Here is a 27,754-nt window from a genome sequence, read left to right on the forward strand (position 1 = left end):
TTTGTGGCCATCTTTAATCCTGCATAGCTCTTAACTCTGGTGTTCTCAAAACGTTTTTCTTATTCTCTGGCTCTTCTGCCAATAATTGATTTAGGAGGAAAAACCCAGTGTATACATTTATCAGTTTTTGCTCTCTGCTACAGAATGAGCCAGAGGTTAAGGGTACCTTATTGGACACCCAGACTGACTGAGTGGGCCCAGGAAATTAGGTCCAGATATGGCCCTCAGCAGCCCCTTGGGAATCTTCATTCCTTCAGAAAAAGGACTGCAAGTCCTGTTTAGTGGGAGGCATTAAAAGCTGTCAAAGCTTTTATATGTCAAAGTTGAGTTTTAAACATACAGTACCTTTATAGTTAGGAAAAAAATGAATATTATACCAAAATGGAAGAGTTGAAAGAGAGATCTCTGCTCTCAAACTTCTTGTTCCAACATTGAGCCATTTGTAATGGGCCCAGGGAAACAATCACCTGTAGGCTTTGTTGAGCAAATCAGAAGCTGCCACGATATTAAAAAGAGCTACCTGTGTTTCTCTGTGGGGTCTGATCTTTTGTGGGTGGTAAAGAGCTAGAAGAACGTGGAAAGACATTTTGGGAGTACAGCAGCTCTTTGATTGCTTCTTCAGCTCTGTTCACTCCATGGGGCATCCATTATGTCCAGGGCTCCTGCAGGTTCGTTCACAAAGAGAAGGTGCCAGGAGGAGGAAGCCCACATCTAGTGTTTGCTTTGTGGTTAGTGTTTAATTTTTGGATTTAATGTCTTACTCTTTTTACTACATACAGCATGTTAGCAGCCTGAGTAAGCTTTCAGTGGAAGCCTGTTTTATATACTTTGACAAGGGCTGTAATGCCAGAAGCATTATTGTTAATGTAAAGTTAGGAAATCACAACGTAGGATCACATCTTCATCGTTGATAAATGGCGAGTTTGGTGGACTGTGGCACAGGCCGATGGCTCTCCTGAAGTCTGATGCAGATGTGTGACTCATGTTGGCCAAGTCAGTTAGTTTTTGGCACTCCTTTCTTTCATTCCTTCTCTTCAGTGATTTGCTGAGAGGGAGAAGCAGCATCCCCGTTGAACAGAGAGCAACATGTGGGGCTCGATCCCAGGACTTTGAGATGACGACTTGAGTTGAAAGCTGATGCTTCACCAGCTGAGCCACCCCAGTGCCCAACCCCCCATTTTTGTTTTCAGATCCCAATCATGATTCCTTGATTTGCTTAGTTGATTTTACAAGGTGAACAACAGCCTACTTTTTACCAGTTCTCCTTTCCCCACCTAACTGTTTAGAGCCACATTAAAAACAGTGTTATCGATGTAGTGGTGGTTCAGTACCCTGCAGTAACGATAGCATGCCTTATACATCACACTGTAGGTGCTCAGTTATTTTGTGTGACAAATGCCCCCCAGGCCTAGGGAGATGAGAATAGGCTCATTATGGTGACAGTATTGTTCTATCCATCTCCTTCCTCTCTGAGCTCCTTCTTCCTCTCACCTTTATTCTCTTCACCCCTTTTATCTCAGTTCCTGAGTCCCTCCCTACTCTGGTCGTGAGTTGTGGGGTCAGCCTCTTTTACTTGCCCATTAGAGTCTGTTGTTGTAGCTCAATTTGAAGAAATAAGGGCCATTAAAAAAAAAAATAAGATACAGGGGTCCCTGTGTGACTCAGTCATTTGCCTTTGGCTCAGGTCATGATCTCAGGGTCCTGGGATTGAGCCTTGCATGGGGCTCTCTGCTTAGTGGGGAGTCTGCTTCTCCCCATCTCTCTACCCCTTTCCCCTGCTTGTGTTCACTCACTTGCTCTCTTTCTCCCTCAAAGGAATAAATAAAATCTTAAAAAAAAAAATAAAAAAGAAGATCCCGGCATAGGTGGGAAAAAACTCGTTATCATAATCCAAGGACCTGAAATAACCCAGGATGAAGGGAAGAGTCTGAAGTTCTCAGCTGGAGAAATAGGACCAATTTAAAACCATATTGATTTGGGGTCTACAAATTCAGAAATATTGATAAATTAGTTGGTTCTCTATATTTTCTTCAATGGGTATATTAAACAAATAATACTATGCATGGTATAGTATCTCAATTGTTTTTTCTTTGTTGTGCCCTGAGGGGATCCTCCAGTTTACTAATGTTTTCTTTGTCCATGTCCAGTCTGGAGTTTAGTGTGTCATTTGAGTTTTAAGTCAGTCACTTATTTTTTATTCTCAGTATTTATTTGTTCTTTCTAAAGTTAACTTATTTTTTATTGTGGTAAAATACATATAACATAAAATTAACCATTTTAAAGCATGGAATTAAGTGATTCTGTATTCACAGTGTTATGAAATCATCACCACTGTCTAGTTTCAAAACATTTTCATTACCTTGAAAGGAAACCCTAAGCTCTTTAAGCAAGCACTCTCCATACTCCCCCATCCCTAGCTCTTGCAACCAGGAATCTGCCTTTCGTCTATATGGATTTGCCTCTTCTGAATATTTCATAGAAATGGAACCATACAATATGCAGTCTTTTGTGTCTGGCTTCTTTGACTTTTGCATAGTGTAATCAAGGTTCATCCTTTGAACATACATTGTGCTTACATACATGTGTATGTGCACTATAGCGTGTATCAGTACTTCGCTCCTTTATTTTTATTTTTTTTTTAAAAGATTTTATTTATTTATTCATGACAGACACACACACACACAGAGGGAGAGGCAGAGACACAGGCAGAGGGAGAAGCAGGCTCCATACAGGGAATCTGATATGGGACTCTATCGGGGTCTCCAGGATCATACCCCGGGCTGAAGGTGGCGCCAAACCGCTGGGCCATCTGGGCTGCCCTACTTCATTCCTTTATATGAAGAGTATTGCATTGCATAACTATATCACATTTTGTTTATCCATGCATTCATTGATGGACATTCCCAGCCTTTTAGTTATTGTGAATAGAGCTGCTATAAACGTGTGGACAAGTTTTTGGTTGAGCACCTGTTTTCAGTTCTTTTGGTTACATACTCAGGAGTAGAATTGCTGGATCATATGAAAATTCTGTTTAACTTACTGAGGTACAGTCCAATTGTTTTCTTTCTTTTTTCTTTTTTTAAAGATTTTGTTTATTTATTCATAAGAGACACAGAGAGAGAGAGGCAGAGACACAGGCAGAGGGAGAAGCAGGCTCCATGCAGGGAGCCCGATGTGGGACTTGATCCCGGGCCTCCAGGATTACGCCCTGGGCTGAAGGTGGCACTAAACTGCTGGGCCAACCGGGCTGCCCCCAATTGTTTTCCACAGTGACTTTCTACATTCCCACCAGCCACAAGGGTTCTGATTTCTCTGCATCCTTGCCAGCACTTGTTATTTCTTTTTAAATTTTTATTTATTTTTTGGTTATAGCCATCCTGGTGAATGTGAAATGGTACATCAATATGATTTTGATTTGCATTTTTCTAATGGCTAATGATATGAGCATCTTTTCATGTGTTTGTTTGCCATTAGTATGTCTTCTTTGGAGAAATAGCTATTCAAATTCTTCATTCATTTAAAATTGAATTGTTTGAGGGACACCTGGGTGGCTTGGTTAGTTAAATATTTGGCTCTTGATCTCAGCTCAGGTCTTGATCTTGGGGTTGTGAGTGTGAGTCTTATGTTGGGGCTCACAATTAAAATTCATTGGTTTGTCTTTTTGTCATTGAATTGTAAGTAATTTATAAATTCCAGATCCAAGACCCTTATTATATACATGATTTGCAAATATTTTCTCCCATTCTGTGGATTGTCCTTTTGCTTTCTTGATAGTGTCTTTTGATGCACAAAAGTTTAAAAGTTTTGTTTGTTTTTGGCTCAAAGTAGGGCTTGAAAACATGACCCAGAGATTGAGAGTCTTATGCTCCACTGATTGAGCCAGCCAGGCACTCCTAAAATTTTTTTATTGAAGTGTAGTTGATATACAATATTATATTAGTTTAGGTGTGTAACATAATGATATGACATTTATATGCATTACAAATGCTCACCATAATAAGTGTTGTTTCCAACTGTCACCATACGAAGTTATTACAGTATTATAGACTACATTCCCTGTGATTAATTTATATCCCTGTGACTTACTCATTTTATAATTGGAAGTTTATACCTCTTAATCCCATTTACCTATTTTACTCATCCTCTACCCTTAAAAGTTTTTAATTTTGATGAAGTCCAATTTTATCTTTTGTGTTTTGGTTTTATATTTAAGAAACCATTCCCAAAAATCCATTGTCATGAAGGTTGACCTTATGGTTATTTCTCAGAATTTTATAGTTTTAACCCGTGCAGTTAGGCCTTTGATCCATTTTGTGTTAATTTTGGTATGAGGTAAAGATCTAACTTCATTCTTCTGCATCTGAATATCCAGTTGTTCTATCACCAGCTGCTGAAAAGGCCATTCTTCTCCATTGAATGGTCTTTGTACTCTTGTTGACTTTGTACTCTTCTTGTACTATGTTATACATCTATGTATGGGTTTATTTATGAACTCTCAGTTCTATCTTGTCATTCTGTATGCTTATCCTTATGGACGTGCTTACACTGTTTTAATTACTATAACTTTGTAGTAGGTTTTGAAATTGAAAAGTGTACGTCTTCTAATATTGTAATTTTTGAATAAGGGAATATGATCAGGTAGTTCATACATCGAAATGATCTGGAAAAGTCTTCCTTGGGGAGTTATGTTTTTTTTTTCTTTTTTAAAAAGATTTTATTTATTTATTCATGAGAGACATGGAGAGAGAGAGAGAGAGAGGCAGAGACACAGGCAGAGGGAGAAGCAGGCTCCATGCAGGGAGCCCGACGTGAGACCCATCCCTGGTCCCCAGGATGATGCCCCGGGGAGTCATGTTCTCACATAACATCCACTCTGTTTCCCTTACTCTCTATAGGCAATCCTTTTAGTTATTTTTTTCTATCTTTCTAGTGCCTCTTCATGCACATGTGAGCAAATATGAATATATATATATATATTATAGCTTTCTTTTTATACAAAAGTAGCATCTTTAACAAATTATTTTAAAAAGGATTTCACAGCATGTTCTAGAGATTCTTTCCATATTAATTCATAGAGAACTTCCTCACACCTTTTGTAATAGCTGTGCAGTTTTCTGTGGTGGGAACAGAACCTAGCTTATTTAATTTTAAATCTTATTTTTTTAAAGATTTTATTTATTTATTCATAAGAGATGCACAGAGAGAGAGAGAGAGAGAGAGAGAGAGGAAGAGACACAGGCAGAGGGAGAAGCAGGGTCCACACAGGGAGCCTGATGTGGGACTGGATCCCAGGTCTCTAGGATCACTCCCTGGGCTGAAGGCAGCCCTAAACCTCTGAGCCACCTGGGCTGCCCCTATTTTGAATCTTATATAATTTGTATATTGGACTCTTGGGTTGTTTCTTATTTTTGGGTGTTGAAAACAACAGTGATGCAGTGAATAAATTTGTATATAGGCCATTCATGTTCTGGCAGATATATCTTGGGGATAAATTCTCAAAAGTGGGATTGCTAGATAGAGCTAGATGGCCCTCAATAGGCGTTGACCTTTTTTCAGTGTGTGAGGCTGCCATATTCATCACAGTTTTGTTAACAGAATGTATTTTATCTAGAATTTTGTCTTTCTCACAGGTGAAAATGGCATCTCCTTTTAGTTTTAATGTGCAGGATATGGTTGAACATTTTTCAGATGTTTGTGTGATTTGTATTTCCTTTACCATGAACACTGTTCAAGTGCTTTGATTAGGTTATTTCTCTGAGCTTTTCATATATGCCATGAATTGTAGATATTTTTCATACATTTTGTCATTTGTCCTTTGACCTTGTGCTAACGGTTGTTTGCTGGTCAGACTCTTTTTTTAAAATTTTATTAAGGTTTTTTTTTGTTTATTTAAGGGAGAGAGAGAAAGAGTGAGAGAGAGAGAGAGAGAGAGAGAGAGCACAAGCAGGTTGGAGAGGGGACAAGCAGAATCCCTGCTGAGCAGGGAGCCCGATGTGGAGTTCTGTCCCAGAACCGTGAGATCATGATGTGAGCTGAAGGCAGATGCTTAACCAACTGGGCCACCCAGGAGCTCCTTTTTCTTTTTTCTTCTTAAACATTTTTCATTTATTTTAGACATAGAAAGAGAGTGCAAATGGGGGGTGGGGGGAGAGAGAGAATCCCAAGCAGACTCTGTGCAGAGCGTAGAACTATAACCCTGAGATCATGACCCGATCCGAAACCAAGACTTGGATGCTTAACCAACTGAGCTACCAAGGTGCCCCTGTTTTTTTTGTTTGTTTGTTTTTGTTTTTTTTTAAGTAGGCTCCATACCCAGCATGGAGCCCAATACAGGGCTTGAACTCATGACCCTAATAACTAAGATCAAGACCTGAGCTGAGATCAAGAGTCAGATGCTCAACTGCCTGAGCCACTCAAGGGCCCCAAGAACAACATTTCCGATCTCTAAGTAGTTGATTATTAATTTTTTAAAATGTCTGCTGGATTTTGAATCACAGTTTCTTAGATTTCTATAACATTTCCTACTCCAGAATTACTAAGAAATCTGGCTGTTCCTCCCTCCTCCCCATCTAGTGCTTTTATGCTTTCATTTTTTTTCTTGAAGATTTTATTTATTTGAGAGAAAAGCAGACACACACACATACACACACACACACACACACACACACACACACACACACACAAAGTGGTGTGGGGGAGGGGCAGAGGGAGACGGAGAAGCCGATTCCCTGCTGAGCAAGGAGCCCAATACGGGGCTTGATCCCAGGACCCTGAGATCATGACCAGAGCCCACAGCAGATGCTTAACTGACTGAGCCACCCAGGTGCCCCTATGCTTTCATTTTTTATTTTGAAATCTTAGATCAGTTTGGAATTTATCTTGTATACAATGTAAAGCATGGAATTTATCCTTCTCAGGTAGTTATGAAGTGGTTTCCCAAAAACATTTATTTAAAGAAAACCATCTGTACTTCCACTAATCTGAGATTTTGACTTTATCCTATATTAAATCCCTGTGTTTATGAACTGTAAAGTTTTGTTTCTGTTCTGTTTTTGTTTCCTTTTTGTCTCTTTACATGATGAAGACACATTGTTTCAGTTATTAAAGATTTTGTTATGCTTTCATATTGGGTAAGATGAGTCTTATCCATATTGCTCTTTGGAATTTTCCTGCCTATTCTTGTTTTTCTCTATGAATTTTTAAATCAGCTTGTCTAGTTCCAGAAAATGATCTGTGTTATTTTTGTTTGTATAATACTAGATTTATAAATTCATGAATCCTGTGGTCCATGATGATAATCACCCTCTAGCATAGTCCCTTATCTCCTTTGATTGTTTTTTGGCCATGGGGTCTCCCGGCTCAGGGGAGGGTCAGAGTTCACAGGTTGGAGTCTACCTTTGAATCTCTCTGAGGCTACTCTTGCTGTGTGTCTTTCGGTCCTAGAGGCTTTGAACTGGGTTAAAACCCTGCTGTGAAGCCACTCTAAGGCCATTCTCTTTCCAAAGTGAAAACTTATTCCCTAACCTGTGTCCCAACCATCTCTAGCCACATCACCCAACCTAGCACACTACACCAGAGGTTCTACAGTGAGGCTTAGTGATGATATTAGTACACTCCATAAATATAATATATGGGATCACAATAAAATGTCAACAACATGGAGATGCACTGAATTTGAATGTAAACTAGAGAAAAATTGTAGGTTAAGTTTAAATTCTGTATCATATTCAAGTATAAAGGAATTAAAGTCTAAAATCAAATCCCATGGTCTGATGAGCTCAGAAGTCACCCTCCCTGGTTTCTTACTTTGCTGCTTTTGATGGAAGGGTGTCCTTGCCCAGTGCTGTCCAGACTCTTTCGGTATGTCTGTACAAGCCCTGCACAAGACCCCGTGTAGGTCTGGTGGGGCCTCAGACACTGCATTGTCCCCACACAGGCTCACTGGTGCCTCAGCGAGGAGGCAGAATGACACCTGGGACCACAGCAGAGCCCAGAGATGTCCAAGCAAAGCCTGATGGTCAGAGAAAACCTTGCCTTGAGTCTCCCTGTCATGCGAGGAGGGCTGTACCTGTTGCCTTGTATCTCACTTTAGCTCAGATGGGAATTTAACTTCCCAGTGAGAGGTTAATGGGCTGTTTCCCCTGGCAGCTCCTGTTGCCAGCTCTTTTGTTTGGAATTGGGGTGGCCCCCTTTGATGGCAGGTGCCCTCACCTGGGAGTAGGCACTTTCCATCCCGAGCCACAGGGCCTGTTCACTAATTCCTCTGGCCATGGAGTCCCAGGCCTGAGACATCTGCCCAGAGGAGGTGTTTCTCCTGAGTGGATTGAACCATGGCAGAGATAAGCAGAGACCACTGATAAGTCTGGGCTTGAGCCTGGGGAGAAGCCACAAGATTCCAGGGATTGCCTTTCTAGTTCTCTCCATGGCCCTGGATGTGTGTGAAATGGAGTCTGACATTGTAATGCTGCTGACCTAGGCCTGGCTCTCACTCTCTGAGAAATTCAGCTGATAGGGCCTGTGTGCTTTTTCTGACAAGTGAATACTTTCCCCAGCCAAATCATTTAGGAAATGCCATTGCTGGAGCTGCTGGTCTTTGCTGGTGGCTCCCAGAGCTTTTGCCTCTGCTTTGTAGGCTCCCTGGAGCCATACAGCCCACTGGGGTATCTGTGCCCTACTGGTGGTACCCCAAATCGGCTGAGCCCTCTGGGGAGATAGGGCCAGGAGCACTACTAGAGAAGTGGTTCCATACTGGTGGACAGAGCTGTCATAGTGCCTGTGGCCCATCAGGATACATTCCCCCTGGGCTCCAGGTATGATCAAAGCCTGTGGGTCTAGACCAGACTCTTTTAGCTGCAGTGGCCCTTGCTTCCCACATGCTTATCTGACTTTAGCTCAGATAGGAATTTAACTTCCCAGTGAGAGGTTAATTTTGGGCTGTTTCCCCTGGCAGCTCCTGTTGCCAGCTCTTTTGTTTGGAATTGGGGTGGCACCCTTTGGTGGCAGGTGCCCTCACCCAGGTGAGGTGAGTAGGCACTTTCCATCCCGAGCCCCAGTTGAGTTCCCCAATTCTATACATTTGCTTGATTTCTCATCTCAGCCTATGCACCTGGCATTGGGGCCTCCATCCATAACTGTCTTCCTGGCCTGTCCAGGCTCTGAACAGCTTTAAAGTACAATGAAGAGGAATCCTGGGTGGTGAGGACCTTGCCTTAGTGACAGAGGAAGCTGCCTTTGGGGATGTGCTTAGGTGGGCTGGCCTGAGGCTCAGGACCAGTCCCCAGATATAGGCCAAGTCCCAACCTGGTCATGGCCATGCAGTCGGCTGTGGAAAGGTGCATGGCTTGCTCCCAGTCAGGCCAGTAAACCGTCATGCATTTTGTTCTCCATTTTTCTTTAATAGCGTGTTCTTTCCATGTGGTTTTCTTGCCCTGTCCCCCCAGGCCCCCCAGTTGCCCATATTCTCCCATAGACGGTGGGAGTGAGAGCAATAATGGGGACTCAGATTTCCTGCACACTGCTGGGCTGTGGGCCCAGTGCCATACCTGTACTAACTCATGCGCATCCTCCTGTGGTGACTGCCCTGCTATCGTCCTTGAACACGGGGGGCTCAGAAAGGTGGTACTGGGCCTCTCAGGGATGGTGACCATCAGTCAAGCATTGTTCAAAGGAGTGGGATGTCAGCCTTCACAGGTTAATGGGGTGCACTGGTTTGGACCTGGTAGAGGCCTTGGACAGTGCCTACCAGAAACCAGGTCACAGCAGGTTTGGGGCTCTGGCTGGGAGTTTTCCAGCTGGAAACATGTGGCACAAATGTGCCTGACACATGCTTCTCTTCCAGCTCTGGACAGAACCATGGGACTGATATTTAAGGACGACTTGATTATATCATCACTGGAGCCCAGCTGTGGTTCTACAGATATGTTTCTGCCTTTTAAGATTATTTTTAAAAATGTTTTTATTTCCTCTGGCCAGTATAATTTTTCATGGGGCTTTACTCTTTGATCCGAACTGGAAAAAATGTTCCCGTTTTAAGACCTCTTAAAACATGTCTTTGGATTTATTGTCTGTACAAATGGAAATTCAGATAATAGTTCTGTTCATAAGTGAGGAAAAACAGGAAAAGAAAATAAATTTCTCGCTACTTGGAGTGATAAACACGGTGAAGCATATGCTGTATATCCTGGCAACAGAAATTCAAGGTCGGAAATAATTCCTTTCCTCATGAGTCTGCCTTCAGCTTCTCTGAGGAGTGCAGCCGCTGAAATTTGCCACTAATTGTAGCCATAATTTTAGCATGCAATTAAACACATGATTTCCTTCCCAGCTGATGTCTTTTTAGCTAGTCTGACATGGATAAAACAAAAGCTCTGTAGATTTGAATGGCCACTTTAATTTGATAGAAGTTGAAGGAAAGTCACCATTTTTTGAGCATGCTTGGCTACGCACTTGGAACTAGGTTAATCTTGCCTGTAAAAATGGCGAACAGCATGGGTTCTTCTCATGTAGTTTCTAGAGCTGCTGTCTGAGCATTGAAGAGAAGCGGCCTAAGACCCTCCACAAGGTTAAGGAGGTTGGAGGGACTGATACCAGGGGGAGGAACCAGAGATGGAAATTGTGTGGTCGTGGTGGCAGAAGCCGTGGTTCATGGAGGTCATCTCATGCTGCAGTGGGTCTGGTGTCTGAGCAGAGCTGCTCTCCAGGGAGGGAACCAGAAAGGCCCAGGCTGGCTTGCTCTGGGCTAGTGTGTCCATTTGGTGCTTTTCTTTTCTTCAGCTTCTCTCAGAGAGTCATCTGCTCTGTAAAGGATGTTTTGTGTGAAATTAGGGCTCCTTGCCCAGGGGAGTTTGGGAACTACCAGGGTAAAGAAACTAAATAGGTTTCTCTACTCAAGGAGGTCTTGAGAGCCTGTTATATGCTGCTGTGCTTTGTGATTCTCTGAGGGAGAGTTCAAACAAATGTGGTTTTCCAGAAGTATGTGACTTTATTTTTCTTTATTCAAGGAATACCCTGCAGGGCACAGTGTGGGAAGCACAATTCTGGTTGTGTGGAGCCTCTCGAGATGACCTCCTTTTTTTTTTTTTTTTTTTTTTAACATTTTATTTATTTATGTGTGAGAGAGGGAGAAAGCACAAGCAGGAGGAGTAGCAGGCAGAGTCAGAGGGAGAAGCAGGTTCCCTGCTGAACAGAGAGTCTGATGTAGTACTCGATTCCAGGATCCTAGGATCATGACCTGAGCTGAAGGCAGATGCTTAACTGACTGAGGCACCCAGGCACTCTGAACATGACTTTTTATAACAGTAAAGACACATGCTGATTTTGTACACACCACGTGTGAGTTACTATCCTAAGCACTTGCATGCACTGTCTTATGAAATTTTCCCTGTATTTTAAGGTCGTCTTGTTAGCACCCCTGTGGGAAGAAGCTGAGCCATTGCGAGGTTAAAAGAGTTGCCCAGAGCCTCAGAGCTCATGGGCCTGGGCCTGTCCTTCTCTTCCAGCCTGGGTCCTGGTTGTCCTTCAAGTCCTGGACCCTGTGTAGCCTCATCCAAGAAGACTTTCTGATTCCCTCCCTATCTCCAAGGGGGAACTTGGGCCCTTCTCTGGTCTCCAGAACCAGAATCTCTCAGGGTCTCTGCCATACTGGGTTGTCACCCCGAGGTGCCCAATTGTCCACCATAGTAGACCACAGGGTTCATTAGCACCAGGCCTGTCTTTGCCTGTGAGCTGAGTCTTTGATCTCTAGCACCACGCCTGGCACGTAGTTGCTGTGAGTGACTTCCACATGTGGACTGGATCTCATATACTCTCTGTTCCTTTATGGTACAGGTGGCAGTAGAAGTGTTCCTGATGGTTCTCAGGTGCTGATGACTCCTACTATTTTTACTCTGGACACAGCTCTTTTCTTACTTTGGATTGAAACTGATACATTTAAATTAAATAAATTTAATTGCTGAACTGTCAAGACCAGTGTGTTCCCTTGAGTTAGCATTCCTATGTGTCATCAGCAGTGGTTAGGCCCAGGGTTTAACAGAGGCACTTGGACGGATGGAGTCAACATTCTGATACTCCACAGCGTCATCTCTCAAAGCATATTCTTGGCTTTCTTTATAAATGTAGTTCAGCATTTGGGGAATGATAGACACAAGTGAGTGGGATGGGTATTAAAACAGAAGGTTTTGAATAGGACAAAGAGAAGTGCTCTTTTCTGGGGGAGCAGGATGGTTCCCACAGTGAGGGAGCAGGACCTCCCTCCCCACCTTATCATTTAACTTTTATATTTAATTAGTTTGAAAATTTTAATTATGAAACAAAGTAGATATTTAGTCATGTTCGCCTCTGGTCTGTCTCTCTCAAATCCCACCATCCCCTGCCTTCTCTTTGGTATGAATGTGGTTCTTGTCCTGTGTTTGGCCTTCATCGTTCCTGCTCATGTTTTTTCCATAAATAGATCCGTATATCTATATATCTATAGCTATAAATTATATAACTTGTTTGGGATATTTAAAAATATCATATAAATAAATAATTGGTATTATGATACATCCTTGTTGCAAGTTACCTTTTTTTTTTTTTAAGATTTATTTTAGAGAGACTGTGTGAATGGGGGTAGGAGCAGAGGGAGAGGGAGAGACTCTCCAGCAGACTTCCTTCCCCCTGAGGGCAGAGCCCAGCATATGGCTTAATCCCACGACCTGGAGATCATGACCTGAGCTGAAATCAAGAGCTGGACCCTTAACCATCTGAACCACCCAGGATCCCCAGCAAGTTATTTTATAAAGATTTGAGATTTGCCCTGTTGAGGCAAGTGGCTGCCACGTAGTATCCACTGAGGAATTAAAGCAGAGTTTATGCATTCATCCCCCCAGTGAGGGACGGATTGTATCCAGTTTTTCTGTTATAAACATTGACAGAATGAACACCCTTGAACATTCCTTTTGTGTAAAAGTTTTTGAGTAGATTCTCCAAGGTTGAATTCCAGAGTTGTAGGGTTTATTCAAGCACCACGATGCCCTCCAAAGTGGTTAAACCAATTTGCCTTCTCCCCCATTTTATAGTCCTGTAAGCCCACATTTCCCCACCCTGGTGTTCTCAGATCTTTTCATTCTTGCCAAATCGCAGAGCTTACAGTGGCACCTCTGCTATTTAATTTTGCATTTCCCTCTCTCCTTATGGGGTTGGCCACTTTCCTCCATGTTTACGGGCTAGTCCTGCTCCTTATGTTTCTGGTTACATTGATCTAGATGACTTTTTAGACAGAGTAACCTTGGCCTTAGATGAGACCTCCATCTCTCATAATTGTTTGCATTGCTCTTTCAGATGGCAAGTTTGGTACCTACATGCAAGTCCACATTCAGAATGATGGACCTGTGACCATAGAATTGGAGTCCCCAGCTCCTGGCGCTGCTACCTCTGACCCAAAGCAGGTAAGCCTGGACTTTCTTGGGGTCTGTATTCTGGCTTTTGGCTTTGATTGAGTCCCTGGAGCAGTTATTAGTTTGAGGTGGAGATAAGACTACATTGTGGTAACTTAACATCTATTTTAATACATCGATTTCGAAGAATGCATCTGTTTACACTTCATCCCGTTGGTGCAGTGGTTGGCTGGGCAGTGCTTCTCCCTTGCCTCTTTCCCTGCTGCGAGGTGCCTTGGTGCACACACGCCGCTGGGTGGCAGCAGAGTAGCGGCACAACTCCACTGAGCCCTGGCCTGGCGTCTTAACCAGTTGAGAATGGTTACCTGGGGTGGGTTTTGTCCCAGGTGTGGGTACGTGTGCTACCTGAAGTTCTTTGTAAATCCTTATTTTTCTAAAGCACTGTCTGACCTGGATTTGCTGTAGAGAGATCCTGGATCTCTCTAAGCTTTGAGGAAAATTTTAATTAAAAGAGAGAAAGGTATCTGTGATAGTCCTTGTAACTTGTATGGTTCTTATAGATGCTTAACACTTGAGGCATTAATTAATGTGCCCACTTAATAGCCTTCAAGACACATGGGAGCAAGCAGAGGAGTGAGAACCAAAGGGATATTTCTGTTCTTCCTTCTCCACCTCCTTCCCTCCATTCCTAGGATGCTGTGAAGTGGAATGATGCAGCAGGCAGGAGAAGTATTATATAAATACCAAGTGTGTATGACCTGTTCAAAGTCATAATGTTTCTTTCATTGATATTTATTGAATAAAATACTCCTGAGATATTCTTTTCACAAGAATAGAGTAAGAGGGACGCCTGAGTGGCTCAGTGGTTGAGCATCTGCCTTCGGCTTGGGACATGATCCTGGGATCCAGGATTGAGTCTCACGTAGGGCTCCCTGCATGGAGCCTGCTTCTCCCTCTGCCTGTGTCTCTGCCTCTCTTTCTCTCTCTCTGTCTCTCATGAATAAATACATAAAATCTTAAAAAAACAAAACAACACCAAGAATAGAGTAGGAGAAGATAGCGGAGCCCACAGTCTGAATCTTTATGGATAATGCCTGATTATCTGAATAGTCCCCTGTCCAGCCACGGGGACCGAGGACTCTGGTTGCTTCATGCATCTGCTACTGGGGAACCTTTTGTAAAGACATCAGTGTGACAGCTAGTGGGACAGAGTATTAAGGCTCTATCAGCCTTACAAACAGTTTCTGTGAATTATTTTGTGCCCGCTTGCTTATAAATTCTTATCTCCCTTTCATTCGGGGAATATAAAAAATAGTGAAAGGGAATAAAGATGAAAGGAGAGAAAATGAGTGGGAAATATCAGTGAGGGTGACAGAACCTGAGAGACTCCTAACTCTGGGAAACGAACAAGGGGTGGTGGTAAGGGTGGTGGGCGGGGGGATGGAGTGACTGGGTGACAGGCACTGAGGGGGGCACTTGATGGGATGAACACTGGGTGTTATGCTATATGTTGGCAAATCAAACTCCAATAAAAAAATATACAAAAATAAATAAATAAATTCTTATCTCCTATGTGAAGATCTGCCTGTATGGCTGAAATTGGCCTAAGACTTGCCATCAGTATAACCTGATACCAGTCTAGAGGAGGATAGCCAACTCTCATCCACTTTGGGTCCTTATTGTTATCAACGAGAGGAATCTACCAGTTATGCAAAAACAGACTGGTTTAGGTTAGTTCAGAGCTTGCAGTTGATGGTTCTCTCCAATGCAGAAAGCTGAAACGAAACTCCTGCCATCTCACCTCTGGCACATTCCTTTTGTTTTCTTTTTTCCTAAATTCATGGGACTACCATTTACCTTTTCAGGCGGGCCCAAATCTGGCATCATCCTACTTTCATTCCTGCCTCTCCCAGTACAATTTCCTATATGCCGATACTGCTGTAAGGTGTGGTGGTTGTTTTTTTAAATGTAGTAAGTAATTTAATCTTTATCATAGGGTGATGTGGGAATGGAGGTACCAAACTTAAGCAGTTACTTAAGGTCACAGAGCTGCCGAGAGAGGCAGAACCAAGATGCAAACCCAGTTTTCAAAATCAGGAGGCAAAAAATGATTTCCTAAAATCTAAGGTTGCTGATGTTATTGTGTGTGTGTTTTTAAAAGATTTTATGTATTAGAGAGAGAGAGAGAGAGAGAGAGAGAGACAGAGCATGAGTATGAGCATGGGCATGGGCATGGGGAAACGTAGAGGGAGAGGGAGAAGCAGACTTCCCACTGCACAGGGAGTCTGACATGGGACTCCATCCCAGGACCCTGAGATCATGAGCTGAGCTGAAGGCAGACGCTTAATGAGCCACCCAGGCGCCCGTTGACATTGTTTTTGAAGAGAAATCTAATAGTCTCTGAATGTTTGCCACCTCCTAGCCTTTTTTGGAGAATGTCTGTGGTTCCTTTGCATTGGGGCCTGTGGTTTATTTTTATTTTTTAAATTTTTATTCAATTTACTGAAACTACAAAAATAAGCAGCGTGGGTGATTTTTGTTTGTTTGTTTAACTGTTCCCCCTGCCATAGTTCCAAGTTATAATTTTTAAGGGGAACATAACCTTTCTTTCTGGTTTCTGAATCTCTGGGTTGTTAGAGAAACAGGGACATGTCTGACATAGTAGTACTAGTGCTGGACTTCAAAGGTGATAATTGAAGTTCCTGGAGTTACTGGTTACATTAAAGAAAATCATGATTGAAAAATCCACGTGGAAGTTTAAACTTTTTATTTTGAAATATTGGAGACTTGAAGAAAGAAAAGTTAGAGTCCACAGTTCCCTTGTACGCTTTACCCAGCTCCCACTAATTTACTGCCTTTACAATCCTAGTACACTGATAAAACACCGAGATGAATACTGATACAATGCTGTTAATTGATGGATGGAATGTTGGGGTTCGGAGCTGATGGCCAAGAAAGAATTCTTGAGACAACTTTGGTGCAAAAAGGTGGTTTTATTAGAGCACCAAGACAAGATCCGTGGGCGGAAAGAGCTGCCCTGCAGTTGTGAGGAACAATTGATTATATACTTTCAAGTTGGGAGGGGGTTAGCGAGAGCGAGCGTAAGTCTCTAAACGAATTTTGGAAGCAAGGCTTCCAGGACCCTGAAGGGGTTAGGAGCTATTGTTAGGAAAAGGTCATTACTAACTAGTAAAACCCTAGTCATGAGACCCTTCAGATGTTTATCAGTGGGCCATATGCTTGGAAGATGATTGCTAACATAGATCTTGGGGGTAGAGATAAAGGAAATTTCCAAAGGAATTTTTATATGTTAAGGAAGACTTACATGATCCTGGGGTATTGAGATGATGTTAAACTAAGATTGCCTGTTGCCCTTAGCAAAGTATTAACATTGAGGCAGTCGACTTCCTAAAGGAATGTCATTCTGCCTGTTTCAGGGACTTGTCAGGGGGCTGTAAATAGTAAGGAGATTTAATTTTGTTTTGCTTTTGTTTCTTGCATCATTAACTATACTACAAACTTTATTCAAATTTTACTATTTTTTTTCTAATGTCCTTTTTCTATTTCAGGGTAATCCCACATATAATAATTGTTATGTCTCTTTAATCTGTGACTGCTCCTCAGTCTTTCCTCATTTTTCATGACCTTGACAATTTTCACAAGTACTGGTATGCTCTTTTGTTGAAGATTCCTCAGTTTGGGCTCTCTGATTACATTGAGGTTATGCATTTGACAGGAATAGCAAATAGCACAAAAGTGAGGTGACTTTCTCAGTGTATCATAAGGAAGTACATGAGACTGATCTGTCTTATTATAGGTGATATTAACCTCAATCCCTTTGTAAAGATGAAGTCGACCAAAATTTCCATATATCCATATATTATTATGGATGTTATTGTATTATTAATAATAATTATATTATTATCCATAATATTAACTTTTCCCCCTCATCTGCTCTCTTGTTTGCTCATAACAGATGCGTCTTTCTGCTTCACAAAGAAGCCATCAGATGGCATTGACCCTCCCTCCACCTCCTCCCTCTTCTCCACCTCCCTCTAACTATGTAGGTAGCAGAGCTGCCCTTCCTGTGCTGAGGCCAGTGTCTTCCCTGGGCCAAGACTGGCTCTATAATTTGTGGGGCCCAGTGCAAAATGAAAACAAGGGGCCCCTTTTTGAAAAAGTGTAATAAGGAATTTCAGGATGATAACACAGAACTTTAAGCCAATGGTGAGCCCTTCTATGTGCAAGGCCCCATGAGCCTGCATCTGGTGGATCCAAACTAGCCTGGGCTGTGGTGCCCTCCCCAGCCTCTGCTTCTGCCTTCTTGCAGCCTCTGTTAAACCCTTTGTCCTCTTGTCAAGTCAGTCTGTCTCTCTCAGTCATCTGTTTAATTCCTGTGGCTTTTAACTATTCCCCAGCATTTCCAGTTGAGAAACACCTCCATTTCCTCTTGCTGCCTGCTCGGTGTGCTGTAACCTGCAGAGGCACCTGCTGCGGCCCCTGAGCTCCATGCTGCCTGATTTCAGGGCTGGCAGGCCCTGCTGATCTGCTGACTGAGCAGCATCTGCCGCTGTTGCCCGCCTGCCCCTGGATGGGGTCTGGAGTCTTGTTTTCTGGGACACCTTTCTCTCCTCATTTCCCTTTTGCCTCTGGCTCTTCTCTCTGGTTTGATTTGATTGTTGTTTTGTGGTTCTGATTTATTATTCTGCTTTAACTATATTTGGGAAAAAATTTTAGTCAAGTTTTTGTTTTCATTCCAAATCTCTTTCTAAGAAGTGATAGAATAATAATACAGTGTATCTTTAGGATCCTCAATCTATTTTTTTAAAGATTTTATTTATTCATGAGAGACACATAGAGAGAGGCAGAGACCTAGGCAGAGGGGAAGCAGGCTCCCTGCAGGAAGCCCCATGTGGGCCTCAATCCCAGGACTCTGGGATCACGACCTGAGCCAAAGGCAGATGCTCAGCCACTGAGCCACCCAGGTGTCCCTAGAGCCTCAATCTTATTTCAATTAGTACCTCTTTTCTTTATAACATAAAGACATGCGAGCATAATTTTTTTAAACATCTAATGAGACATGCTAACTTATCGGAGTAAGAAAGTCTTATTTTATTTTATTTTTTTAAATTTGTACTTTTAAGTAATCTCTATACCCAGTGTGGGGCTTGAGCTCACAACCCCGAGATCAAGAGTTATATGTTCCACTGACTGAGCCAGCTAGGGGTCCCCAAAGAGTCTTTTATTTCAGTTATTTCTGAGTCTTTCTTTTAGGAGCTCTCTGTTCAAATCCATGATTTGCACTGTATGAGTTTAATTTTTTTACTAGTTAACTGGCGCTGGAGTCTCAGACATTGCAACAGTGTACAGATCTGTGTCCTCTTGCTCTCCAGTAGGTGGCGACAAGTAGGCATGGAGGGCCCTGGCGATGGTGGGGGCCAGCCTTTGCCTGTGATCTGTCTCTGCTTTTCCATTCTCAGAAGGAAGGGGGTTCCTCTTTGGGCAAATAGCTAACTTGCTTGCTTTTATATTGGTAGGAAGACAGCAGCCAAATTCTTCTCACTGATAGATAAGCAGGCCTTTCTGTCAATTGAGCTTTTGTTTTCTTTTCTCAATATAACCCAACTAATAGTGAAAACTACATACATTGTAGAGAAATGGTTACTTTGGCAAGTTTTAAAATATAGATTCTTTAAACCATCTGAACAAATGTGCTGTGTGTGTGTATGTGTGTGTATTTATGAATCAAGTGTTTTTTTAGTACATGGTACTGTACTGGGCACCTGAGGAAGAGAAAGAAGTGCTACAACCCAGTCCTTGCTCCCAGGGGTAGATCTGAGGCAGCATAAACCTGGAAAGTTAATAGCAGTAAGACAGGTAAAGAGTAGTATCCGACAGCTTAGGACGTGTCACAAGACCATGGTGTCCTGTTCCTCCTTAAGACCCTTCAGTGCCTTCCAGATGCACTTAGATTATAATCTAAGTTCCCTTTTGTCATGCCTAAGTGCCTGATGCCCACGCTTCTGTGGCTCTGTCTGCCCTGCTCCGCAGTCCTTTGTTCCTCTGTCCCTACACTTTACCTGCTCTCACTTCGTCTCTATTCTGAGAACAGACTGAGCTCCTTCCTACCTCTGGCTTTTGTCTCAGTGTCTTTGTTTCCTACTCAGAAGGGATCCTCTTACCACTGTCAGTCCTGAGTAAGCCCCTTCCAGCTACTCTGCCCCCCTACTCTGATGATGAATTTCATAGCACTTGGCCGTCAATTATTATCTGCTTATTTCTTGTTCTTCATCTGTTCTCCCCACTCCTAAAACTCAAGCTACCTTAGTCTTATTCACTGCCCTGTCCCAGGAGGGAGGCTGGGGTGTGTAGTTTGTTTTGGACTTGTGTGTCATGGGCTGGTGAGCTGTGCTGTCTGTGAATGTCCTGGGTTCCAAGAAGGCTGATGCCCCCGCTGATGTGGTCAAGCCTCCCAGGGGATTGGAGGTTTTCACTGACCTTTAAGGATGTGGAGGGAAGGAGGCATTCTCGATTGTTGTTTCCAAACTTGCACTGCAGTTAGGGGTACATTCTTATTTTTACAAATCCCAGAGTTCTGCTTATGGGTCATGCCCCTATTTACTGCTAGTGAAGTCTGGGCTGGTAAAGGTGACTAGTGGTTTGCCTATCTTTTTTTTTTTTTTTTTTTTTTTTAAATTAATTTTTATTGGTGTTCAATTTACCAACATACAGAAAAACACCCAGTGCTCATCCCATTAAGTGTCCACCTCAGTGCCCGTCACCCATTCCCCTCCAACACCCGCCCTCCTCCCCTCCCACCACCCCTAGTTCGTTTCCCCGAGTTAGGAGTCTTTATGTTCTGTCTCCCTTCCTGATATTTCCCAACATTTCTTTTCCCTTCCTTTATATTCCCTTTCACTATTATTCATATTCCCCAAATGAATGAGAACATACACTGTTTGTCCTTCTCCGATTGACTTATTTCACTCAGCATAATACCCTCGAGTTCCATCCACGTTGAAGCAAATGGTGGGTATTTGTCGTTTCTAATTGCTGAGTAATATTCCATTGTATACATAAACCACAGCTTCTTTATCCATTCATCTTTCGATGGACACCGAGGCTCCTTCCACAGTTTGGCTATTGTGGACATTGCTGATAGAAACATCGGGGTGGTTTGCCTATCTTTAGTAGATCTCTGCTTGTTTTTGGAACTGGCCCTGCAGCCTCTGCATGCTCTCCTGTGGCTGCATCAGTAGCATGCCCCATGCATTTATAGGCTGCCATGTGGGTCCCATGATGTGTTCTGACACACTTCTCAATAGAAGTCAGAACAAGAGCATGATGTGCTTGCTCTGAAAGATGTATTTCCAAAGGGAACAGGGCATGGAAGCAGTACCAGCACTACCAGACAGAAACTGTCTTTTCCCTGTTGCATTCTTGCCGAAGGAACACGATTCTGGGAAGAACATGCTGATGATTACCTAGACAAGATTTCTAGTGCATGAGTTCATTTGTGGGTGGCTAGATATTGGGAGATTTCAATACCCTACTTAGCCATTCCTGATGATAGGAATTTGTTCCTGCTCTTGTTTTAATTTAAATATCCTTCCCCTTAAGTAGGGGGTGTTAGCCTGGGGCTCACATAGAGGGAGTTGCATGTGTGTGTGAGGAGGTGGGGAGGTGCATTTTGTAATGAGGGGCTCTTCCCTCAGGCCTGGAGCCCACGTAGTTCATAGTGTTGCCGTTAATTATTTATATTCTCATTTATTTAGTGTGATTGAAACTCTCAGTTAATGGAAAGGCTAGAAGGAGCTGAAAAAATGAGCTTTCAAATACACATCTTTGAATTAGCCCCCTTGTTTATTGACACATCGCTGGGGTAAGTTGACCAGTGAAAAATGGTGCCAGAGCTTTTAATTTTATGCTTATCTGAGTATTACCATCACTTCACCTATAACTTTCTCCCCAGAATTGTCTTACCAGCAAGGATCCATTCTGGTACCTGGAAACCTTAGAATGCCTGGATTGAGACATTTACGGCTTCTGCAGGATCAGAAAGAAATACATAGGGTAGACAGGTGGGTGGGGAAAAGAGCTCAGTTTGGTTTTATTTATTTGTACTTCCAGAGACAGGGTAGCCTTTTTAGTAATACATGCTCTGGAATCCAGAAGGTGAAACAGAGGACAGACGAAGGATATAGGTGGCACCCCGTCACGGGTGCCGGGAGGTGGGCTCTTCATTCCTGCATGTTCCAGTTTGAGGTTCAACTCTGATGAGAATTATTCTCATTATAAGGAGGAATTATGTTGATTCCCATAAGTTTGCATTTTTTTCATAGAAGTATATTTATGTACAGTAGGTCTTTCCTTTTCTATTTTTTTTTTAAGGCTCGAATTTAGATGCGAGTTCCCTATCTCTGTTGGTTTCATCTCGGTTTTTGCATGACCTAAGCCAGGCTCGCGTTGTTGACTTGCCACAAGAGTGTGACTCCAAGTCTGGTTGCCAAAATAGTACCCCAGTCCTATCCTTTATTCCAGGCATTAGTTTATTTTGTCACGTTGATTTATCAAACAAATGTTGAGAGTTCTATTTTGTTTATACTGAAGTGTTACTAAAACAGAAGCAGAAGCATACCAAGAGCATCTTCATTAGAGGTTTTGTTGTTGCTGTTGTTCATTGTTGTCATGGTATCGTGGTGGGAGTGCTGATGATCCTGAGTCCTGGTGATCCTGAGTCCTGGGACTTTGCCTCCCACATGGGGAAGGCTTCCCAACAGGACAGGGCTGGTACTTGGCAGGATCTCTTTGGCTGCAGAAATCACCTTTGTTTTTCTTTCGGTGTGAGCACCCACTTTCCTGAGTGAGGAAAGCAGCACAGCTCTCTGGGGAGAGGGCTGAGTGTGGGGGCTGGGTGATGTCCCTCAGCCCTGCCCTCTGCTCACCAGCAGCCACAGTTTCAGCTGAGGCCCGTCTGTGTCTGTGGGGGGCACTGTGCCCAGGGCATGCAGACCTGGCTGGTTGGAAAGGCTGGCAGCTCGGAGATGTTTTCAAACAGGCTGGCTTCTTCCTAGTTGGGGGAGCTGCAAGTGATTGCTTTTGTATTATTTTAATTTATTTCAATATAGACGATTGTCCTAAGTTGGTACACTGTAGAATTAAAAAGAGGCCTTTCCAAGAGATATATGACTGTGTCTCTGCTTGGGGGCCCATTGATTGACTGATCAACTGACCTTCATCTTACCTTCTTTTCTTTTTTTTTTTCATCTTCTTAAATCCATAACGTGTTACTGAAATTGCAAAAATTGAAAAGAGTTTGGTTCCCTCCTATTGAAATATGGCTGGTAAATTAAAAACAGTCATCCTCTCTACCTTTGACACAGAAAACATTTGTAATCTTCAACTAGATTAAACAACTTTCTCAGGGCACTAATGGGTTAGTGCATTTAAAGTTTAGGGGATTTGTTCCTGTGTAAGTATTTTGGGTAAATTCTTTTTTATTTTGATCTTTTTTTTTAAAAAACATTTTATTTATTCATGAGAGACACACACAGAGAGAGAGAGAGAGGCAGAGACATAGGCAGAGGGAGAAGCAGGCTCCATGCAGGAAGCCTGACGTGGGCCTCGATCCCAGGTCTCCAGGGATCACGCCCTGGGCTGAAAGTGGTGCTAAACCACTGAGCCACCAGGGCTGCCCTACTTTAATCTTTTAAAAAAATATAATTATTTATTCATGAGAGACAGAGAGAAAGAGAGAGAGAGAGAGAGAGAGGCAGAGACACAGGGAGAGGGAGAAGCAGGCTCCCCACAGGGAGCCTGATGTGGGACTTGATCCCGGACACTGGGATCATGCCCTGAGCTGAAGGTAGACGCTCAACTGCTGATCGACCCAGGTTTCCCGTTATTTTAATTTTCTAATCTTATTGGTGGTTGTGTTAAAAACACGAATTCCTAGGGGTGCCTGGGTTCCATTTTAACACCCTGAGATCATGACCTGAGCTAAAATCAAGAGTTGGACACTTAACCGACTGAGCCACCCAGGCGCCCTTAAGCTGATGCTTTTTTTTTTTTTTTTATTCCCAAGGGACGGGGGTGAAGTTTATCCTTCCATGGATTTATACTTTGAGCACAGCAATATTTTATACAGACTCAAGATTTTATTTTATTTTATTTTATTTTATTTTATTTTTTTTTCAGACTCAAGATTTTAACTGGGACTGGTAGTTGTGTTCCTCCAAGGGCTGTATGAGATCACAGGCTTTAAGCTGCAGAGGGTGCATATGAAAATGCAGAATCTTCTCACTTTTCCCCCCACCCCTGGTTTTCTCAACCAGATTACCTGGCATGTCGAGGAAAGGCAGAAGAGTAGCAGATTTACGTGTTTAACTGGTTCTTTATGTGTTCTTTGTACACCGACATTTGAGAACTACTGCACCAGAGAAAATTGAACATTGCCATTTTTAAAAAAGGTTTTATTTATTTATTCACGAGAGACACACAAAGGCAGAGACATAGGCAGAGGGAGAAGCAGGCTGCCTGTGGGGAGCCCAATGTGGAACTTGATCTCAGGACCCCGGGATCACGACCTGAGCCAAAGGCAGATGCTCAACCACTGAGCCACCCAAGCATTCCAAATACTGACATTTTTATCTGCTTTAGGCATTGGTTTCTCTAGACCACCCTGCTCCCACTGCCCACCCTCCCAGCTGTGATGTCTATGAATACTTTACAACCTGTGTTACTGCAGTTGCCAGTAAGCATGATGGCTGGGCTTGATTATTTAGGTCACATATGAAGCTGTCCTTATTCATCAGTACCCCCTCAGCTTCTCACCCCTCACCCCCATACACACTGAAGTGATGAAAATATTCCCAGAGCATGGTGCCTTCCTGACACAATTGCAGATGTGTCAGGGAAAAGCCGATAGCACAACAGCTCAACATATTAGTGACTGAGGATGGACCCCTCTGCAGAGCAACATTGAGGCATAGGCAATTAGAATACTTGGTTTCCTTTTTTTATTTTTTAAAAGACTTTATTTATTTGAGAGAGAAAGAAAGCGAGAGAGCATATGTGAGTGGGGAGAGGGGCAGAGGGAGAGAGAGAATCTCCAGCAGATTCTGCATCGAGTACAGAGCCTGACATGGGGCTCAATCTCAGGACCCTGAGATCATGACTTGAGCTGAAATCAAAAGCCAGATGCTCAACCAACTGAGCCACTCAGGTGTGTTGGAATAGCTTGTTTCTTAAGAGAGATGAACTCAATATGTGGATTGCCCAGTGGCTAGGGGAGATTGCAGTGGAATACTATCTTGGGATTTTTGGTTTGAAAAGCAATGCATAGTTCTCTTGTTTTTTGGGGTACCAGACCAGACATGCTTTATTCATTGGTCGATTTATTTCTGGGACTTGAATAAAAACCCAGGGTGATCATCACCCAGCCTTGGCTAGGAGAATTGCAATATAACGGGATGCATGAATGTTGAGGCTTTGTGGGCAGTTGGCTAATCATTTACTTTTTTTTTAAATTTTTATTTATTTATGATAGTCACAGAGAGAGAGAGAGAGAGAGAGAGAGAGAGAGAGAGAGGCAGACACAGGCAGAGGGAGAAGCAGGCTCCATGCACTGGGAACCCGACGTGGGACTCGATCCCGGGTCTCCAGGATCATGCCCAGGGCCAAAGGCAGGCGCTAAACCGCTGCACCACCCAGGGATCCCCTAATCATTTACTTTTAAAACACACGGGACGTTGTTAGGGGTTTACATTTTATGGTGTGTTAGTTATTAAGTTCATGGTAAAAGCTTTTCACATTAAATTGTAGGACTAGTTTCCTGCAGATTGTTTACTGGTTTTTGATTGTTATTTTTTTCTCCTTGTCTTCCTCGTCATCCAGTTGAAAAGAACTCGTTTCCTGTCTCCACCTGGTGCTGTGCCCCCCAGACCCCCATCTTTTAAGGTCCATTTCACATAGTATTTCATTTATGATACTTACCTCAGGGCTCACCCAGGTGGGTTCTTCCTGCCTTAGAATCCTTCATTGCATGGTGTGGCACTGGTTGTGTAGTGGTTGATGCTTTTATTAATGGCCCATCCTTATTTTTTCTTAGTTTGTTTGCTTGTTCATTTACCCACCTCTGCATCCACCATGTTTCCATCCATCCATCTACCTATCTGACCATCCACTCACCTACCCACCACCCTTCTATCTGTGTGTGTAACAGATGTTGATCAGGTGCCTGCTCTGTGCTGGCCTTTCGTATAAGTACAGCACTGAGCCAACAGCGCGCCCTTATGGAGCTTGCACTGTAGTGCGACACATTCAAAGACAAGCATAATTTAGTCATGTTTATATAAAGAAATAAAAAACGAGGTGAGGTATAGAGAATACTGGTGGAGTGGGGATTACCTTATGAGGGCTGGGGAAGGAGGTAGAGCTGAGAGGGAGCTGAGGTGAAGCTTGGAGGGAGAATGTGTTTGATGGAAAGATCAGCAAGTGCAGAGCCCTGGAGCGATCAGTGGAAGAAACGCCAGTGTGGCCAGAGCTTGGAGGGTTATCAGGGAGAGGGTAGGACAATGAGGGCAGAACTGTGGCTCAGGCCTAATGGTGCAAGGCCTAGTGGCCAGGGTAGCAAGCCGGATGGTTGTTGTGTGTGTCTGCAGAAGTGGCTGAGCTGGACTATAGGCTGTAATGTAGGCTGCGGAAGGAGCGACAGGGAGAACAGTTAGGAGCTCTTGCAACAGGTCGATGAGAGACATGGAGAGAGTCCGGATGTACTTTGGAGGCTCTTAACTGCTCTGCTGTTCTGCCTCCCACAGTAAGGCTTTTCTATAAATGATTGACGTTTGAATTCTTTTATACCAGGATTTGAACGATGAGAAATATTGTGAAGTCTAACCACCTATAGTTCACTACTAGAAAGACCCCATTCCTGCCTCCAATGCAGGATAGTGAGGGGATTCCATGGCATGAGTTTCTTTGAGTTTCTAGGATGAGATCAGACATTTCGACATCAAGGGGTGTGATGCTCACCCCTGGTTCTATGTGATCCTTGGTCACAGTTTGGACATAAAGTCAGAACCTCTGTTTGATGATGTCAAACAACAAAAAATCAAGTTTCAGGGATTTACGTCCCCCTCTTCAAGTCAGCATGAAGCCACATGTTTCACTATCAGCCAGCTTTCCCCCAAATGCAAAAAACTTTAATTATAAAAAGAAATTGTAAAAAGCCCAAGAAACGTTTATGTTGAATTTGATTTATATATACCATTTTAACTTGTATCATTAAGGCAGTTTCTAAATCTAAGTGTTCAGTACTTGTCAGAGGAAAAAAAAGATTTATTTTTGGAAAAGTATGTTTCCTGGTGTTCATTGATTTTGGAAATTATGGGAAGTAATTGTCTAAAGGGTGGCCGTGGCTCCAGAGGCGGAGTGGAAATCCAGGGCTGGAAGAGGCCGTTGTGCTTGACTGATGCCCGTGGACCGCTCGCTGGGATCAGGTCAAGAGTTTCATAATCATCCCTTTCTACCTGCTTTGTGCCACCATCTTAGTTATTTTTGTCAATACGAAACAAAAAAGAACAGCCCTTTTATGAAGATTCTTCACATTAAATGTATTCCTTTGACTGCTCTTCATAGAAAATGTGAAGTCAATTTCTTTTTCTATTTTTAAGCATGAAAGTGGAGCCCAGAAGCCTCAATTTCTGTGTAATGGAAAGATCTAAGTTTGTGGCCTTGTTTCCATTCTCTACTCCTCCTGCTCAGGCAGGAGCACGATGCCCACAGAACACCCTCAAGCAGTGGCTCTGTTCAGGAATCACAGTGTGGTTCGACTGCAGGGAGGGCAAAGGCTGTTATTAGCTGTTGGTGGTGTCATTGTTGGGTCATGAAACCTTCAGGGGATAAGTACAAGTCCTATAAAATTTCAGTTCAAAATGTAGACTAGATCTGGCCTAATGCTCTGTGGATTCCTTTTTTTTTTTTTTTTTTCCCTTTTCCCCTTTTCATTGCTGTCCTGTGTCCCCTTCATTTTCTCCTGGGAAGAAGCTCCTAATATTGTTTTTTAAATTTCGTGCAAGCAGTGTATCAACTGGAAAAGACCAGTTTAAAAATGTTATTTTTTCATTAGTGAGATTTTATAGTATTCCTGGGTAGAAAGGTATTTTTATAGAAGCAGTTCTTTTCCTGCCTTTTATTTTTCTCGTGTGCCCATAATATACCATTTGTATATCAAATTTTGTTCCATATAATATGTAAAATCAGTATCCTTTTAAAAATTTGAGATACACTAAAGAGGATTTTGGCTATAATTTCTCATTTCCGGAGGTAACACAATTAATAAGTTCTATGCCTTTTCTTCAAGGCTTAATAAAAATTTGTTT

At 42.8% G+C, this 27,754-nt stretch overlaps 1 protein-coding gene across 1 annotated transcript in view; it reads left to right on the plus strand.

The window, feature by feature from the left end:
- The window catches only part of DTD1 (D-aminoacyl-tRNA deacylase 1), a 179,067-nt gene that overhangs the window by 13,518 nt on the left and 137,795 nt on the right, over nucleotides 1-27,754 (plus strand). The window contains exon 4 of the mRNA XM_041732343.1: nucleotides 13,318-13,424. Within this exon, the coding sequence (XP_041588277.1) occupies nucleotides 13,318-13,424 (107 nt within the window). The remainder of the gene's footprint in view (nucleotides 1-13,317; nucleotides 13,425-27,754) is intronic.

The sequence above is a fragment of the Vulpes lagopus genome, chromosome 18, assembly GCF_018345385.1.
Source record: "Vulpes lagopus strain Blue_001 chromosome 18, ASM1834538v1, whole genome shotgun sequence".
Classification (NCBI taxonomy): Eukaryota; Metazoa; Chordata; class Mammalia; order Carnivora; family Canidae; genus Vulpes; species Vulpes lagopus.